At 55.5% G+C, this 15,304-nt stretch overlaps 1 protein-coding gene across 1 annotated transcript in view; it reads right to left on the reverse strand.

The window, feature by feature from the left end:
* Positions 1-3,920: 3,920 nt before the first annotated feature.
* Positions 3,921-15,304, reverse strand: part of FOXN4 (forkhead box N4) — a 31,372-nt gene continuing 19,988 nt past the window's right edge. The window contains exons 3-10 of the mRNA XM_027862295.1: positions 10,397-10,554; positions 8,902-9,008; positions 8,703-8,813; positions 7,987-8,114; positions 6,830-6,926; positions 6,081-6,288; positions 5,324-5,722; positions 3,921-4,180 (exon numbers count right to left, since the gene is read on the reverse strand). Of these exons, the coding sequence (XP_027718096.1) occupies positions 3,921-4,180; positions 5,324-5,722; positions 6,081-6,288; positions 6,830-6,926; positions 7,987-8,114; positions 8,703-8,813; positions 8,902-9,008; positions 10,397-10,554 (1,468 nt within the window). The remainder of the gene's footprint in view (positions 4,181-5,323; positions 5,723-6,080; positions 6,289-6,829; positions 6,927-7,986; positions 8,115-8,702; positions 8,814-8,901; positions 9,009-10,396; positions 10,555-15,304) is intronic.

Below are 15,304 nucleotides of genomic sequence, written 5' to 3' on the forward strand. Positions count from 1 at the left end.
TGTGTGTCTTTGGACTTGGGCTCCTCATTCTGTGCTGGATAAAAGACAGTTGTCTGTGCTGTTCCTTACATGTCTCCCATCCACACTTGGGGTAGACTCATTCATTCATTCATTCATTCATTTCCCAAGCCTTTCTTACATGACTGTTCTATGCATGGCACTGTGCTGGGCCTGGCCTCAAGGCGCTTATAGTCAGGTAAGGAAGATAAACATGGGCATCCCTAGAATAGAAATAAAGGTGAGAGGTATGAGCCATATGAGAATTCAGAGGGAGCGAGTACGTCTCCCGCCAGGAGGTGGATGAGAGGCTTCCTGGACAAGGTAGCATCCTGGGCCTCTGAGGAAAAATCAATTGGCATTTAGTAACCTGCGTGCCGGGTGCTTGGGCACCAGGAGGGGCCGGCACCCTCCCTGTCTTCTTCCATGTTATGCCTGTGCCCTCCCTTTAGGAGAAAGTCACGCCACCCAGGAATGTCCTGGTGCAGCATCCAGTATCCACTCTAACATCGGGGAATGGGCACAGAGCCAGGTTTAGATCAGGAGTGTTTCTCCAAGTGATTGTTGATGATTACAGTCTTTCTTAGGTAGAGCAGATGAGGTTTTCTTCACCAGGAATTTGGGTCTGGGTGAGTACAAACCATTGGGCATTCAAGAGTATTGGTCAGAAGACTTGCAGCTGTGGTCTCAGAGGCACCACTAGCCATCTGGGTGACCCTGGACGTGTTAATTCTACCTGCCGAGGAAAATGCTGTTTGTAGCTGGAGGACCGGGGTTCTAATCCTCCCTCCTTATCTAGCACCTGCGTGACCTTGGACACTCTGGGCCTGTGTCCTCGTGTTTCAAATGAAGATGGACAAGATGATGCCCAAGGTCAGCGGCAGCTCAACCTTTGGTTCTGGGGGACAATTGAGAGTCTTTGTAAGCGTGTGGGAAGCAGCGACAAACGGAAAGGCTGGGAGGATCCCATGGGGGTGGCAAATCCCTGAGAGTAAACGCTGTAATCAGCACCTTGGCTGACACTGGCGAGCCAATGATGTCACCCAGGAAAGCGGAACTCGTCTGCCATCTTGAAATGCACATTTTGGAAAGATCCTTAAAGTTTGAAGGGTGACTCCTAAGGTTAGGCCTTTCCTTCTCCAAAGCTGTCGCAGAAAAAAGTAATATACCTTTAGAGCCACCAATGAGGTGACCTTAAGCTCTAGGATTGAGGCAGCTAGGTGGTGCCCCAGTACACAAAATGCTGGACCCAGAGGAAGACCTGGGTTGGAATGTGGCCTCAGACACTAGCTGTGTGACCCTGGGCAGGTCACTTCCTCTCTGCCTCAATTTCCTCATCTGCTAAATGGGAATAACAGCACCAACTTCCCAGAGTTGTGATGATCTAATGAAATAGTACTTTTAAAGTGCTTTGTAAACCTTAAAAGTGCTATATAGATGCTAGCTCGTAGTAGTAGTAGCTACCACTAAGTGGTAGGCATTATCCTTTTATTTATAAATTTTTAAAAATACGTTTTTTTTGGGCTAGGCAATGGGGTTAAGTGACTTGCCCAGGGTCACACAGGTAGTAAGTGTGAAGTGTCTGAGACCGGATTTGCGCTCGGGTCCTCCTGACTCCAGGGCCGGTGCTGTATTCACTGTGCAGCCTAGCTTGCCCCAATTTTTTATTTTATTTATAAATTTATCCTACTACGCTAGAGATCTTGGTTTTGAAATTTTTCCTTTTCAGCCCTAAATCTGCAACATCCACCCATGGCTGCTAGCTACGTCTCCCCTCCAGGGCCATGCAGAAAAAGCCGATTTTTTTCTTCCACAAGGGCTTTGTGAATACTTAAAGACAGAGATCACATCCTCCCTTAAATTTTCTCCAGGCTGAGCACCCCCAATTCCTTCAACCAAACTTCATGTGGCCCAGCTTTGAGGCCCTTCCCTTGAGGTGGTCTTGGCCACCCTCTTCTGGAGGTCACCATTTACCTACTTTTTGGTCCACGGCTTAGCACAAGGCCTGGCACACAGTAGGTGCTTAATTTGCTCGTTGACCTGACAAATCACTTTGTCACTGCCCTTATAGATGTCTGGCCAATGAATATCCGTTTCTATTTACACTCTTGAACAACCAATTTGCCATTTTTTTTCTGGTTTTATTGAAAAAGATTCTATTACACTATGTTTACAGAAGCTTGGTGTTACCCTAAGAAACATTCATCATTAACAACAATTAAAATATCATCAGTGATCTGGGCCATATCACAGAAAGAGTCTCACACGGCTTGTGCAACATGGGGCACCCTGCCCACTTTCTGGACATCCGGAGAGCTAGAAAGGACCCCAAAGGCGGTACCCTCCAAATTGCTGCCTCCAGGCAGGCCTCAGACCAAATCACTCCCAGCAGACACACGGCTGCCTTATGAACCCGACCCAGGAGGAGTTCCAAAATGGCCCAGCCACGAGAAAGAGGAGGAAGGGAGAGGGACCGTCGTCTCATTGGCCAACTTTGGACCACAGGATAAGCTTTCATCCCTTTGTTTTTCTTCCACTTTCAACTTCTCCTGTGGTCAATGATTCCTCTTCACTTCTCACTGCCCCTGACTCCCTCCAACTCGGGACCCCGAGATCAAAACTCTCTGCAGAATGGGTTACATGAAAAACAGGGAGGGAAACCATAACATCACCGAAGACACAAGGCAAACAAAACATGGCGGGTGGTTGATGTATCAGCCACCCACGTCTTTGACATTTATAAAGTTGTACATATCAGTGGTTGGGTCCGAGTCTTAAAATCTGACAGAAAGTCTCCGCTGCTTGGCCCCGTGCCAATGAACCTTTAACTGAATATCTTTAAAAATTTGAAGGACAGAAGGACCTTCCCTTGGACCCATCAGGCAGGAAGTGCTCTGAATCAATACTGTACAGTTGGGTTTTTGTTTTTAAAGGGTGGGCTACGGTTCACAAAAAATGAGATGCTTCACAGTATGCAAAGTACGGTTCAAAAAAGCCAAGGTTATAGGGGACACAGAAATAAGTTTGGGATTTGATTCACCTATAATTTGTGTTAGAGGCAATTCGGGGGCCGGTCACTCAAGGAGCCAGGGGCTGGGCTCATGGGATGTGGTCTTGATTGGTAGCAATAAATATAAATAAATTTACGTAGAGTAATACTGCCTAGCACAGCCCAGGGGATCTAGTCTACGGAAATCTAGGAAACGTCTCATCTTCTCTAAGGAAGATAGGAAATGGGCCAACTCCCAATGGAGATCCATTTCAGAATTCTCCACGCTCCATCCCACCACCGTCCCACAAATGGTCTCCCAGGCTTGGGCTCCATCCATCAAAGACTTCCTGGGGCAGTTTCACCCAGGGCTCATCAGGCTTCTCAGAAGAATAAATTAAAGGTGTCCACAGGAAGGGAAGAGTCTGGGGCTGATGATGGAGCCCCGGATGATGAAGGTGCTGGAGATGCCAGGGTCCCACAATCAGACTGGACTTTTCCTAGAATGGAGTCAGGCCAGGGATCAGGAATGACCTTGGAACCCTGCATTGTCTGTGCAGAGAGATCTATCTAACAGTTTAACCCAGGGTGGAAACAAAGCGGTTTGTCCAGTCACGTGACGGTGGTTACTAATAGTCCAGGACACACTTAGGAAACATTCTATGCAAAGGGTCCATGGGTGTATAGAAGCCTAGTGGGTTTGTTTCCCTCTCAACAACAGCTCCGCACCTTCCTAAGGGCCATGCAGACAGCAGGAGGGGTCCATTGGTGGGTGGGGGTATGCCTGGGCTCGGCGACCCTGCTGGTGTGCTCCAGCAGAGCAGAGCTCATGGGGGCCACCCCGCATTTCCCCTAAGCACCAGAGGCTCCCCCCATTTCACCTCCGAGGACAGACTCCCCCCACCCCCGCCAAAGCCAAAGAGCCAAAGTCCACTCAGAGCAGGGCAATGGGCTTATTGCCTGGGGTGCCCAGGTACTGGGCAGAGGAAGAGGACGCACTGTCCCCTGAGGCCGCGTAGGTGGTGTACAGGCTGGTGACCTGTAAGTCTGAGAAGGACTGATCACTGCCGCTGGAGACGGGGGTGAGTCCCGAGGTGCCCAGGTCACAGTCCGACAGCTGCAGGGGGGAGTTGCTGAAGGCCCCGAGGGTGTCCAGGCTAAAGCTGTCATCCTTCATGTCCTCCCAGATGTTCCCTTTCAGAGCAAGCAGAGCCACGTCATCCCAGGTGCCCTCCTAGCTCCCCTGTGGAGCCACAGGGCAGGGTCAGCAGACAAGGGCGAGACCTTCTTCCCAGGCCTAGAGAGGAGGGAACTGACCGGGGCTTGGCCAAAGCCATCTGGGGCAGCTTGGGTCTGTAACTTGGTACCACTGGGTGACCCTCATCACTCTCCCCTGGACACCTGACAACCCCCCAGCACCACCGTCATCTCCTTATAGAACAGGGCAGGGCTCCTACATTCAGAGGACCTAGGATTGACTATACAGGACCTTAGACATCACCCCTCATTACAAGGGACTTGTCCAAGGTCACACCACTAACAAGTCGCAGACTCAAGATTAAAACCCGTCTTCTGTCTCCAGACCCAACAGTCTGTCCAGCAGCCTGCACTGCCCCTGCCTGACCCCAGCCTACACAAACCCTGGGGAGCCGCGGGGTGAGAAGCAGAACCGTGGGCGCCGGGGCTGGTCCCAATGTCAGAGGTAGAGAACGTCAGATATGCCCCAGCTGCTCCCCGTATAAATAAACCAGATCTTCAGTGCTCCGTGGCCCGATACCGCTAACGTGGGCCTCTGTGACCTGCTTCTGGTCCCCCAGTCACTAAGAACCCTCCCAGTTCTGACATTCTGTGTTCTAAGACGCCCTGCCTCTTCAAACAACACTCTCTCTTGTCTCCTGCCTGGGGATGATGCCCCTGAGCCTGGGGCATCATGCATCGTGCCCTGAATTCTCCCTTTGGCCCTGGCCTTGGGCTGATGTGGCTTCACCAGCCGGCCCTGGTCCCATGCCCCTTATGACTAATGCCTCAGCGCTCAGTCTGTGTGGCCTTGGGTCGACTTCACAAAGGAGGCCGAATGACCACGGAAGGTGGACCCGCTCTCCAGCGAGAGGACAGCTACATCCTTAGACCCAGAATTGTAGTCAGAAGACCTGGATTTTAATCCCAGCTCGGCCGTGCATTAATTTGAGCCAGTCACTCAACCTCTCTGGACCTGAGTTTCTTCAGCACAGAATGAAAGGCGATCCTCGGACCCCATGACCAGGTGACCACTGAGGTCCCTCCCCTCTCTGGGTCAAGCATCGCTCCATTCTCCAGCCCCCACCCCGACTCACTCACCCTGGAGGGCGAAGTCCATGATGCTGGGGTCCAGCGCATCCACCTCGGTGCTCACGTCGCCCACGAGGCTCAGAAAGTCCACGGGGCCCCTGCTCACAGCGGGGTGGGTGGGGAGGGGGCTGCAGCTCACATCGGGCAGGGCGTGCAGCGGAGGGGTCTGGGCCGGCGCAGGGGAGCCGGGGGCCAGGCCCGCGCGAGGCTGCAGCTGGCGCTGCAGGGGGATGGCCTGCAGCGAGAGGGTCATCACGGGCTGGGGCGGGAGGCGGGAGGCGGCGAGCCGGCCCTGGGCAGCCGCCGCAGCAGCCACCACTCGGCCCAGCACCGGGACGTCCGGCTCCCCGGGCTCCCCCAGGCGGCGGCAGCTCTCCGGCCGGTCACTGATCAGCTTGTCCAGCTCTTCTGCAAGGGATGGAGAGAGAGCGAGGGCTCAGCGCCCGGTCTAGCAGGGCCTCTGAGCAAGACCCACGCGGACCCACGCGGCTCCAGGCTGGGCCGGCCGGGTGGCCTCGGACAAGGCCCTTCTCTGCCTGGCCCCCTTCTCCTCAGCCTCCCCCCTGGTAAAACGAGGGCCTTGGAGCAGATAACCTGCAGGGTCCCCTCCGAAATTAACCCGCGAGAGAAAGCAGGTTCTTGGGAAACGGAAACACAAGGAAACGTTACAAGGTCGCTGCATGAACATTGCTCTCCCGGAGGTTTCGGTCCTCCGCCCTCCGACGGAGGGGGAAACCGAGGCTGGGGCGGCGGGCTGCGGCCCTACCCGGGTTGGCCATGCTGCGGTGAATGGCGGCCAGGTCCTTCCTCCTCCATTTGTGCATCTCCTCCTCCATCTTGTCGATGCGCGCCAGGTTCAGGGCCCACAGGCAGCCCTTGCGGGAGGAGCCCCCCGTCTTGTTCTCCACCTTCTCGAAGCATTTGTTCAAGGACAGGTTGTGCCGCACCGAGTTCTTCCAGCCGTCGGGCGCCGTCTGGCGGGGAAGCGAGCGCGGGGCGAGGCTCAGAGCCTGCCGCGGGGACCCCCTCCCTTCCAGGGCTGCAGACCTATGGCCTTCCCGAACCGGGGGTCTGCCTGCCTCAGTCTCCCCCAGCCGGTCCAGCCTCCCTCCGGCAGCTCAAGTCTGGCCACCAGACTCGGGCCTCCCCTGTGCCAGGGTGCGCCCCCTCCTCTGCCCGCTCACCCCCGGCCCCCTGCAAGCCCCTGCCCAACGTCCGGCTTCCGCGGGACCCTCCTCGGTCCCCCTTAATGCTCGCGCCCTCCCTCGGTGGACTCTCCCCACTTTCTCCCGTCTAGGTGAGGCGGCTGCGTGTTGTCTCCTGCATTAGCCCAGCAGCTCCTCGAGGGCAGGAACTGGGCTTCTGGTTTGTTCTGGCCTTTCCTTGCACCCCCACGACTTAGCGCGGTGCGGGGAGCATAGCGGGCGCTTCACAAACACTTGCTGACTCGGTCCCCCCCAAACCTCAGCGTGGAGGGGGTGGGTGGGGCCGAAGCCAGGCTGGACAGCTCCTCACCCTGAAGTAGGGAAAGTGTTCCTTCATGAAGCTGTAGATCTCGCTGACCGGGAGGCTGCCCGTCTTGCTGTTCTTCAAGGCCATGGCGATCAGGCAGCTGAAGGAGGACACGCCCCGCACGGTCAGACGGCCTCTGGTCTGAGGCTGGGGCCTGCAGTGTCCCTCGTCCTTCCCCGCCTCCCCCTCCTGGGGAGCCAGGGAGTGTCTGCAGTGAGGAGGGGTTGGAGGGAGCCAGCCCCAAAGCCAGGAAGACCTGGGTTCAAATCCTGCCTCTGACACATCCTGGCTAGGCGACCCAGGTGACTCTTGGCGGCCTCAGGCATTTTACTAGCTGTGTGACCCTGGGTGAGTCATTCCACCTCTGCCTCATCTTCTCAAAAAATAACAGCATGTACTTCACAGGATTGTGAAGAGCACTTGTAAAAAAGCGCTTGGCACAATGCCGAGCACACAGTAGGCGCCACATGAATGCTTCCTCCTTCCTTCCTCCAGGACGCCGCCCTCCCTCAGCTTCCCCTGCACCCCTTTCCGGGGTCAGAGGCGCTAGTTCCCTGGGGGCTGCAGGCCCAGCCGGCCGTGGTCAGGGGAGCACTTTGGGCAAAGTGCTAGAGGGATTTCTTTCTCGGTCACGGGTTGGACTGGGCAGCCTGGGAGGCTCCCGACTGGCTGTGGCTCCCTACTTCCTGGCACCTCTCTTCGTGCTGCCTGCCCTCCCAAGGCTTACCTTCTACAGAGTTCTAATGAGAACCGCGTCCCCCCCCCACAGCCGGCCCCACCCTGCCCTCCTCTTCCAGGATCATGGACTCCACGAGTTCAACCCCCTCATTTTTATGAGAGAGGAAACTGAGGCCCAGAGAGGCTGGTTCAACCAAGGTCACACAGGCAGTCAAACGTCAGAATCAGAACTTGAACTCAGGTCTTTGGACTCCAGTGTAATTTCCAGTCCTCTACCACCAATGCCAAAAGATACAGGATGCACCTGGGCTCTGCCCCGCTGCCTCCTGGATGAGAATACCCCCCCCAGACTATTGTGGGGGGGAGGGCAGCGCAGGGAGCTGGGGGGGCCCAAATCAAGCAACCTCCCTGGGGGCTCTCTGGGGGCCGAGGGGCTACGGGCAGAGGAGAGAAGGGGGCCCCACAGCAGGGGGGGCACTCACCTATAGGAGTAGATGGGCTTGGGGTAGTGTTTGGGGTGCAGGTCCTGAGCCGAGTGTGCGGGGAGGCGGGGCTGGGGGAATGGAGGCTGCGCCCCAAAGGAGACGCTGTACATTCCAGCAGGGGGGCACTGATCATAGGAGAGAGGGAGGGAGGGAGTGAGAAAGACAGAGAGGAGGACAGAAAGGGGGGGTGGGGGCAGAGAAGAAACAGAGAAAGGGAAGGAATATCAAAGAGACAGAGAGAGAGAGAGAGAGAGAGAATCCAAAGGACATTTATTAAGGGCCGGTTACCAGCCAGGACCTGGGGAGGCAAAGACAAAAAGCCAAACCAGTGCCTGCCCTCGAGGGGCTTCTAGACTACTGAGAGGAAGCCCCAGGCAAGCAGGCAGGCAGTCAAGAGAGGCTTCCTGGAGGAGGTGACCCCAGAGCCGAGCCTTAAAGAAAAATGAGACACAGACAGACGGAGGAAGCAGGGGAATCAGCCGGGAGCAGGCTGAGTGGGCGTTCAGGGCTCTGCCCCGTCCGGCCTCGGCTCCCCCTTGGCCCTCTGGGAAGGATGGCTCTCCTCTCTGCTCCCCCGGCTGCCAGTGTGGGAGGGGGGGTCCTAACCCACCAGCAGCCTTACACAAGGGCAGTGACCTGGGATCTGGCGGGCTGCTTCTTAGGAACAAGCTCCCCCGGGGCCCCTGCAGAGGCCCCGAGCCTCCTTCCTGTACCTGATGTGTACCCTGGGCCAGAGTGAATGGCGGCTGTGAGGGGGCTGGGTAGAGCTGGGGCTGGTCCTGCAGGCTGGGGGAGGGCTGGCCCCCCATGGGGTACGGGCTCATCTGCGGGTGAAAGGAGGAAGAAGAGACTGTGGGTCAGGGTGGAGGCCAGGACCCCATTCCCTGCCCTGCCCTCCTCAGCTGCACTTACACTGGCTCCATGGGACCCGATGCTACTGAGCCCCAGCATGCCCTGGGGGGGCACGTGGCCGATGGTGCCCGGGGCACCCGCTGCAAGCACGCTGGCTGGCATGGGACCTAGGGCAGGGGTGAAGCAGAGAAAGACAACCGGCCACTGGCGGGAGGGCCCCATGTGCCACGTGGGAGCGGCGAGGGAGTGAAATCTACCCAGGCTCTCTGGGAGTTCTCATAGGCAGATGCGTCCCGCGGGGTCTGGGAGCCAAGGCCTTTCCTGGCACGAGCCGCCAGGCTGCGCTGACCCAGCAGTCTCCCCCTCCGGCTCTGCCCCCCACCCTGGGCGGCACCTCCCCCCGGACCCTGACCTTCAAGGCCGTCCCCGGTCTGCCTCAGCCCTGGCAAACCTTCCCTTCCTGCCACGCTGGTTCTCCACGGCCACAGACACCAAGCACACTCCCACCCCCACGCCTGTGCTCCTGACGTTCCATCCCCTGTCCGCGTGCACAGGACCAGGGCCAGAGCCTTCTGGACGGGGACCTTGGAGGTCACAGATCAAGCAGCTGAGGCCCTGGGAGGTTCAGTGATTTTCCCTAGGTCACACAGGTCACGATACTGGGGTCACAGATCCTGAGCAGGATGTCCTGGCCCCCTTGGATGGCATGTTAGAAGCCTCTGGACCCTCTGCAGAATTATGTTTTTAAATAAATGAAGGAAACGTTAAATGTTGATCACAATAAAGATGTTATTTTTTTTTCCCCATCCAATTTCTCAGAGCCCCTGAAATCTATGCACAAGCCCCTCGGTAATCTATAAACCTCCATTCAGGGCCCCTGACATGGAGTTCCAAGGGACCTGAGGGGCCAGCTAATTAAACTCACCCATTTTATAGAAGAGGAAACTGAGGTCCACAGTGTGGAAGGGACATGCACCAGAAGATGGACCACTGATTTCAGAGCCAGGACTAGTTCTTCTGATCCCCTCAAGCCCCAGCTCTACCACTGCCTGAACCCCAACACCCCCAACTGTCACCATCGCTTTCATCTGCTTTTATCAGGATGCCCTTGCGTTGGGAGGGAGCCTTTTGTCCCTGTTCATAGCCTAGCAAAGGGACGAGCAGTTAGGAAGTTCAGGGTTCCTGATCTGAACCCTCACTTTTGCCCCTGTCTCGGCTGTGTGACCTTAGGTGAGTCACCTGCCCTGCTAAGCCATCTGTAAAAGAGGGGGGCGGGCCAGGTCTCCAAGGACCCCGTGAGCCCTCACATTCTACAATTCTGGATCTCAGAGCAGCTGGCTGGTGCAGAGAGATGGCCACACGTAGTAGGGGTGCAGGAAATGTTTGCTGATCATGACAGAGCCCCACAAGTCCCCCTGCAGGAGTTCTATTCCTGGGGGGATGCTGGGCATCTGGGAGCTTTGGAGCCGTCCGGTTGCTGGGGTCACCAGGTTTGGGGGAAGGAGGCCAGGGCACGGCAGAGGGCACCGGGATGCCCTGCGGGAGAGCAGGCTACCTGTCTGCTGCAGCACGGCATTGGGGCCGCTGAAGTCCATTCGGCTGCTAGCCATCTGCTGCAGCCGGGGCACGTCCACCGCCGTCAGCCAGGAGAGAGACTGCAGGTCGCTGGGCAGATCATCGTCGGTCGCCTGGGAGGAGTCCGAGGCCAGGAGCCTGCCGGGGGCCGAGAAAACAGAGAGTGGGAAGGCTGTGGGGATGGCGGGCAGGGTGGGCAGGGTGACGGGGGCATCTGCCGGGTCACCCCCAAACACTGCCAGGATGTGGCATGGTATGGAATAAAAACCGGACACTGACTCAGAGCACGGGTCTGCAGGGATGTGCTCCCAGAAAGCCCAGGACCGGCCATAGGAGACCCGAGCTCTGGCCCAGGGCTGCTCTATGTGGAGGCAGGGACATCAGTGTGAATACTGCCTTGGGTACTTACTTGCTGTGCGACTCTGGGCAAGTCATGGAACCTTGCTCAGCCTCAGTTTCCTCATCTGTAAAATGGGGATAATAACACTACCTGCCTCAAACCCGATAAAATATGTCCAGGGCTTTGCCAACCTTTAAGCACTATGTAAATGCAGGCTATTATTATAACAATCCCTGACAATATCTATTCTAAGTTACCTCTCAGCTATGATATATCAGAACTGGAAGGGATCTTAGAACACAGAATGGGGGCAGCTAGGTGGCTCAGTGGATAGAGCACCGGCCCTGAAGTCAGGAGGACCTGAGTTCAATTCCGGCCTCAGACCAAACACTTGACACTTACTAGCTGTGTGACCCTGGGCAAGTCACTTAACCCCAATTGCCTTAAAAAAAAAAAAAGAGAGAACACAGAATATCAGAACTGGGAGGGGGTCTTAGGACACAGAATACGAAACCATTTCATTCTACTGCCTCATTTTAACAGATGGGGAAACTGAGGCCCAGAGAGGTGAAGGTCACACACAGCAGCAGGACCAGGATTGGAAGTGATTTACAGATCAGTTTCCTTCCCATTACAGTCAGGTTTCCCCAAATCCCCCCGCTCACTGGAGAAGCCGTGCAGAGAATTCTTCTGGTACAGGGTTGATCATGGCGGCCTCTAGGGTCACTTTCAGATCTGACATCCTGGGATTTCTTAACCCGGGGTCTATGGGCTTCTTTTTTAAAGATCTATTTTGTCACCATAGTGCAACATCCTTGGCTTCCTTTGGAAGGAATCCTGTGTATTTTCTTTTATGCATTTACAAACATAAATCTGAGGTTTCCTGGGCTTCCCCAGTCTGACCGCCCAAGGGGTCTGGGACCCCAAAAGGAGAAGCCTCGGAGGGCTCAATCAGAGCAGTGCAGTCCCTGGGAAAGCACTGGGTCTGCAGCCTGAGATCCTGAGTTCCAGTCTGGCTCTGCTACCCCCTACCCAGGTTACCTGGGCCTGAATTTCCTCATCTGTGAAATGGGGACATTGGACAAAGCCTCTGGGGCCCCTTCTAGCTCAAATCCATGGGCTCTATAACTGACCTCAACATCTCAGGCCCAAATACTTGATATGCCACATACAGGCGGGTGTGGGTGGTGGGCAGGGGACTTTGGGAAGTGAGGGGCCAGTGAGGTGGGGCAGAGCCTGGAGTCCGGGAGACCTGAGCTCAAATTAGGCCTCAGACACTTAGTGTATGACCCTGGGCAAGTCACTTAACCTCTGCTGCCTCAGTTTCTTCAACTGGGAAGGGGAAAGGGTTGGGAGCAAGCCTTTCTTAAGCACCTACTATGTGCCAGGTACCATGCTGAGGGCTTTATACATATTATCATATATCTGTAATAATAGCACAAACCTCAGAGGTTCGCTGGGATGATCACACGAAATAATATTTGTCAAGTGCTCTACAGACCTTAAAACATCAGAAACTCAGCTGGTGGGCAGACAGTTCTAGTATTATGATGTCATGAATATGACATAATAGATATTAATATTACTATTCAACAGTGGGTACTATGGGACTCTCCAATGGAGAGAAGAAGGGGAAAGGGGAGGAGGAAAGAGGGACAGAGGGCGGGGGTTGGGGGGACGAGCAAGGGGAAGAGAGAGACGAGAGAGAGATGAGAGAGAGATGAGAGAGAGATGAGAGATGGGAGAGACAGGAGGGGGGCAGGGCAAGTGAGGAAGCCGAGGGCCCCCAGGGAAGGTGGGGGGTGGGGTTGGGCCCCAGCTAGCCACCCCTCTCCAACATAGCTGCCCGGTCTTCTCTCTCTCTCTCTCTTCCTCCTCCTCTGTATACCTCGTTCCCTTCTTTCTCTTTCCCACCTCTCTTCTTTCTGTCTCTCCTCTCCCTCTTTCTTTCTCCTCTTTCTCTCTCCCTCCTGCATTTGTGTGTCTGTCTCTCTTTCTTCTCTGTCTCTTTCTCTATCTCTCTTTCCTCTTCTCTCTATCTCTCTCCATCTCTTCCTCTCTCCTCTTTCTCTTCTCTCCCTTCTCTCTCTGTCTCTCCCTCTATCTCTTGTTTTTCTGTCTCTCCCATCTCTCCCTTTTTCTCTCTACATCTCTGCCTTTCTTCTCTCTTTCTCTCTCCCTCCCTCCCTCTCTCCTCTTCTCTGTCTCTCCCTACCTCTCTCTCCTCTTCTCTTCTATTCTCTTCTCTTCCCTTCCCTTCTCTTCCTCCCTCCCTCCCCCCTTTCTCTCTCTCTCTCCCTCCCTCTCTCCTCTCTCTCTCCCTCCCTTCTTCTCTCTCTCCATCTCTCCCTCTCTTCTCTTTCTCCTCTCCCTTCTGTCTCTCTCTCTCTACTTTTTCTGTCTCCATCTCCTTTTTCTGTCTCCTCTCTCTCCCTTTTTCTCTCTCTTCTCTTCTCTAACTCCCTTCTTCTCTTTATCTCTCTCTCTCTCTTCTCTCTCTCCTCCTCCCTTCTTCTCTCTGTCTCTCTCTCTCTACTGTAGTTTTTGGGACCATAATTAGTGTTGTCATGGCAACCCCAGTTCAGTTATTTGGTCCAGGCTAAAGCTTGCGATCCCAGAAAAGGGGGCATCAGGTGACCATCCCCCCCTGCCCAGGGATTGGCTGGATCAAATGTAAACAGGAGCCCAAAGTGTTTGAAAAGCGTGCAGGCGGCCCCGGTGGCCCCCACGACAGTTGGCCCCGGCTGGCATCGGCCGCCTCTCCATTGTGCTGGGAGCGACTGCTGCCCCCCACGGCACGTGGCCCCCATTGTCCTGGGGTCTCCTGCCTAACTGTTTCTGACCCCAACCCCCCTCCCCGCCTTGACCCAACTCCAGATTAATCTGGCTGACTGACAGCGAGCATGCCCCCAGCCCCCAGGACCATCTGGCTCCCTGCTCCCTGCTGGGGCCCTTCCAGACGGGCCTGACCGCCCCCACCCTGATCCCCAGGGTCAGGTGGGCGGCGGGGTCAGCCGGGGCTCAGTGCACGTGCCTCCCATCGGGGCATGGGGCATCCCGGGCTCCTCCCCCTGGAGCTGAGGCCAAAGTGTGTGTGTGTGTGTGTGTGTGTGTGTGTGGATGTGTGCATGCACCTGTGTGATACATGCACGTGTGTCACGTGTGTATGGTACGTGTGCCTGTGAGTACACGTGTGTATACATGCAGGTGTGTAGTGTGCATATATGTGTGATGTGTGCACCTGTGTGGTATGCATGCATCTATGTGCACCTGAATGGGTGTGTGCAGTGGGTATACATGTGTGTATACAAGCATGTGTGCTGTGTATGTGTTTCTACATGCATCTGTGTGAATGTGTCTAAGTATGTGTGCACCTATGTATATGTGTGCATTCATGTACGTGGTGTGTATAGGTGTGCATCGGCGTGCACCTGAGCATGTGGGTATACATGTATGCATGGGTGAGATGGGGAAAACTGAGGCCCCAGGGGCAGGGTGATAGCCAGGTGCTGGTCTGGGGGAGAGGCCTGAGGTTTGTGGGGGTGTCACACCCCAGTTCTGCTCTTGGCCCAGAAGAACAGACAAGTCACTAAACCTCTGGGGAAAAGGTCAAGATCTGGAGCCAGGGGACCTAGGTTCAAGTCCTGGTCCTGCCTTGGGCAAGCCAGTTCACCTCCATTGGCCTCAATTTCCCTGCATGTAAAATGAGGGGCCTGGCCTCAAGGCCTCGGGACCCTCCGTGGTTCTGCTGACCACACACGTTGGCTTCGACCACACCCTTGGCAAAGGCTTTCCCAGACAAGCTCTCACTGAAACCCCTCAGGAGCCCTGGGAGGTGGACAGAGCAGGGGTTATCATCCTCATTTTACAGATGGGGAAACTGAGCCTTACAGAGGCAGTGTGGTCTATTGAAAGGAGGGGGAAAGAAAGGGAATAAGTATTTATATAGCACCTACTGTGTGCCTAGTGCTGTGCTAAGCACTTTTTACAAATATCTCATTTGACCCTCACAACAACTCTAGGAGATGGGTGCTATTATCACCCCCATTTTACAACTGAGAAAACTGAGGCAGATGGGGATAAGTGAACTAACTGCCCAGAGTCACACAGCTAGTGTCTGAGGCTGAATTTGAGTTCAGGTCTTACTGAGGCCAGACCCAGGGCTGCCTAAGCTTAGATACAGCCCAGCCACACCCAAGAGCAGTAACTGCAGAGGTCTGCTCGGGGTGGGGGAAGGCGCCTGGGCCACGCTAAGACCTGCGTTCAAGTTCTAACTTTGCCAGGTACTAGTAGGGGACCTTGAGTGGGTCACCCAACCCCTTGGGGATGTTTAGTTACCCCTAAAACAAGCACTTTGGATCAGATGATCTCTAAGGCCCCTCCTACCTCTGACATCTCCTATTCTCAGGACCCTCCCAGCTGTGACCTCCCCTGGTCTAAGGTCCCTCCCAGCTCTGACCTCCCCTGGTCTATGGCCCCTCCCAGCTGTGACCTCCCCTGTTCTAAGGCCCCTCCCAGCTCTGACCTCCCCTGTTCTAAGGCCCCTCC

Source organism: Vombatus ursinus, unplaced genomic scaffold (assembly GCF_900497805.2).
Source record: "Vombatus ursinus unplaced genomic scaffold, bare-nosed wombat genome assembly UNPS02001287.1, whole genome shotgun sequence".
NCBI classification, from domain to species: Eukaryota; Metazoa; Chordata; class Mammalia; order Diprotodontia; family Vombatidae; genus Vombatus; species Vombatus ursinus.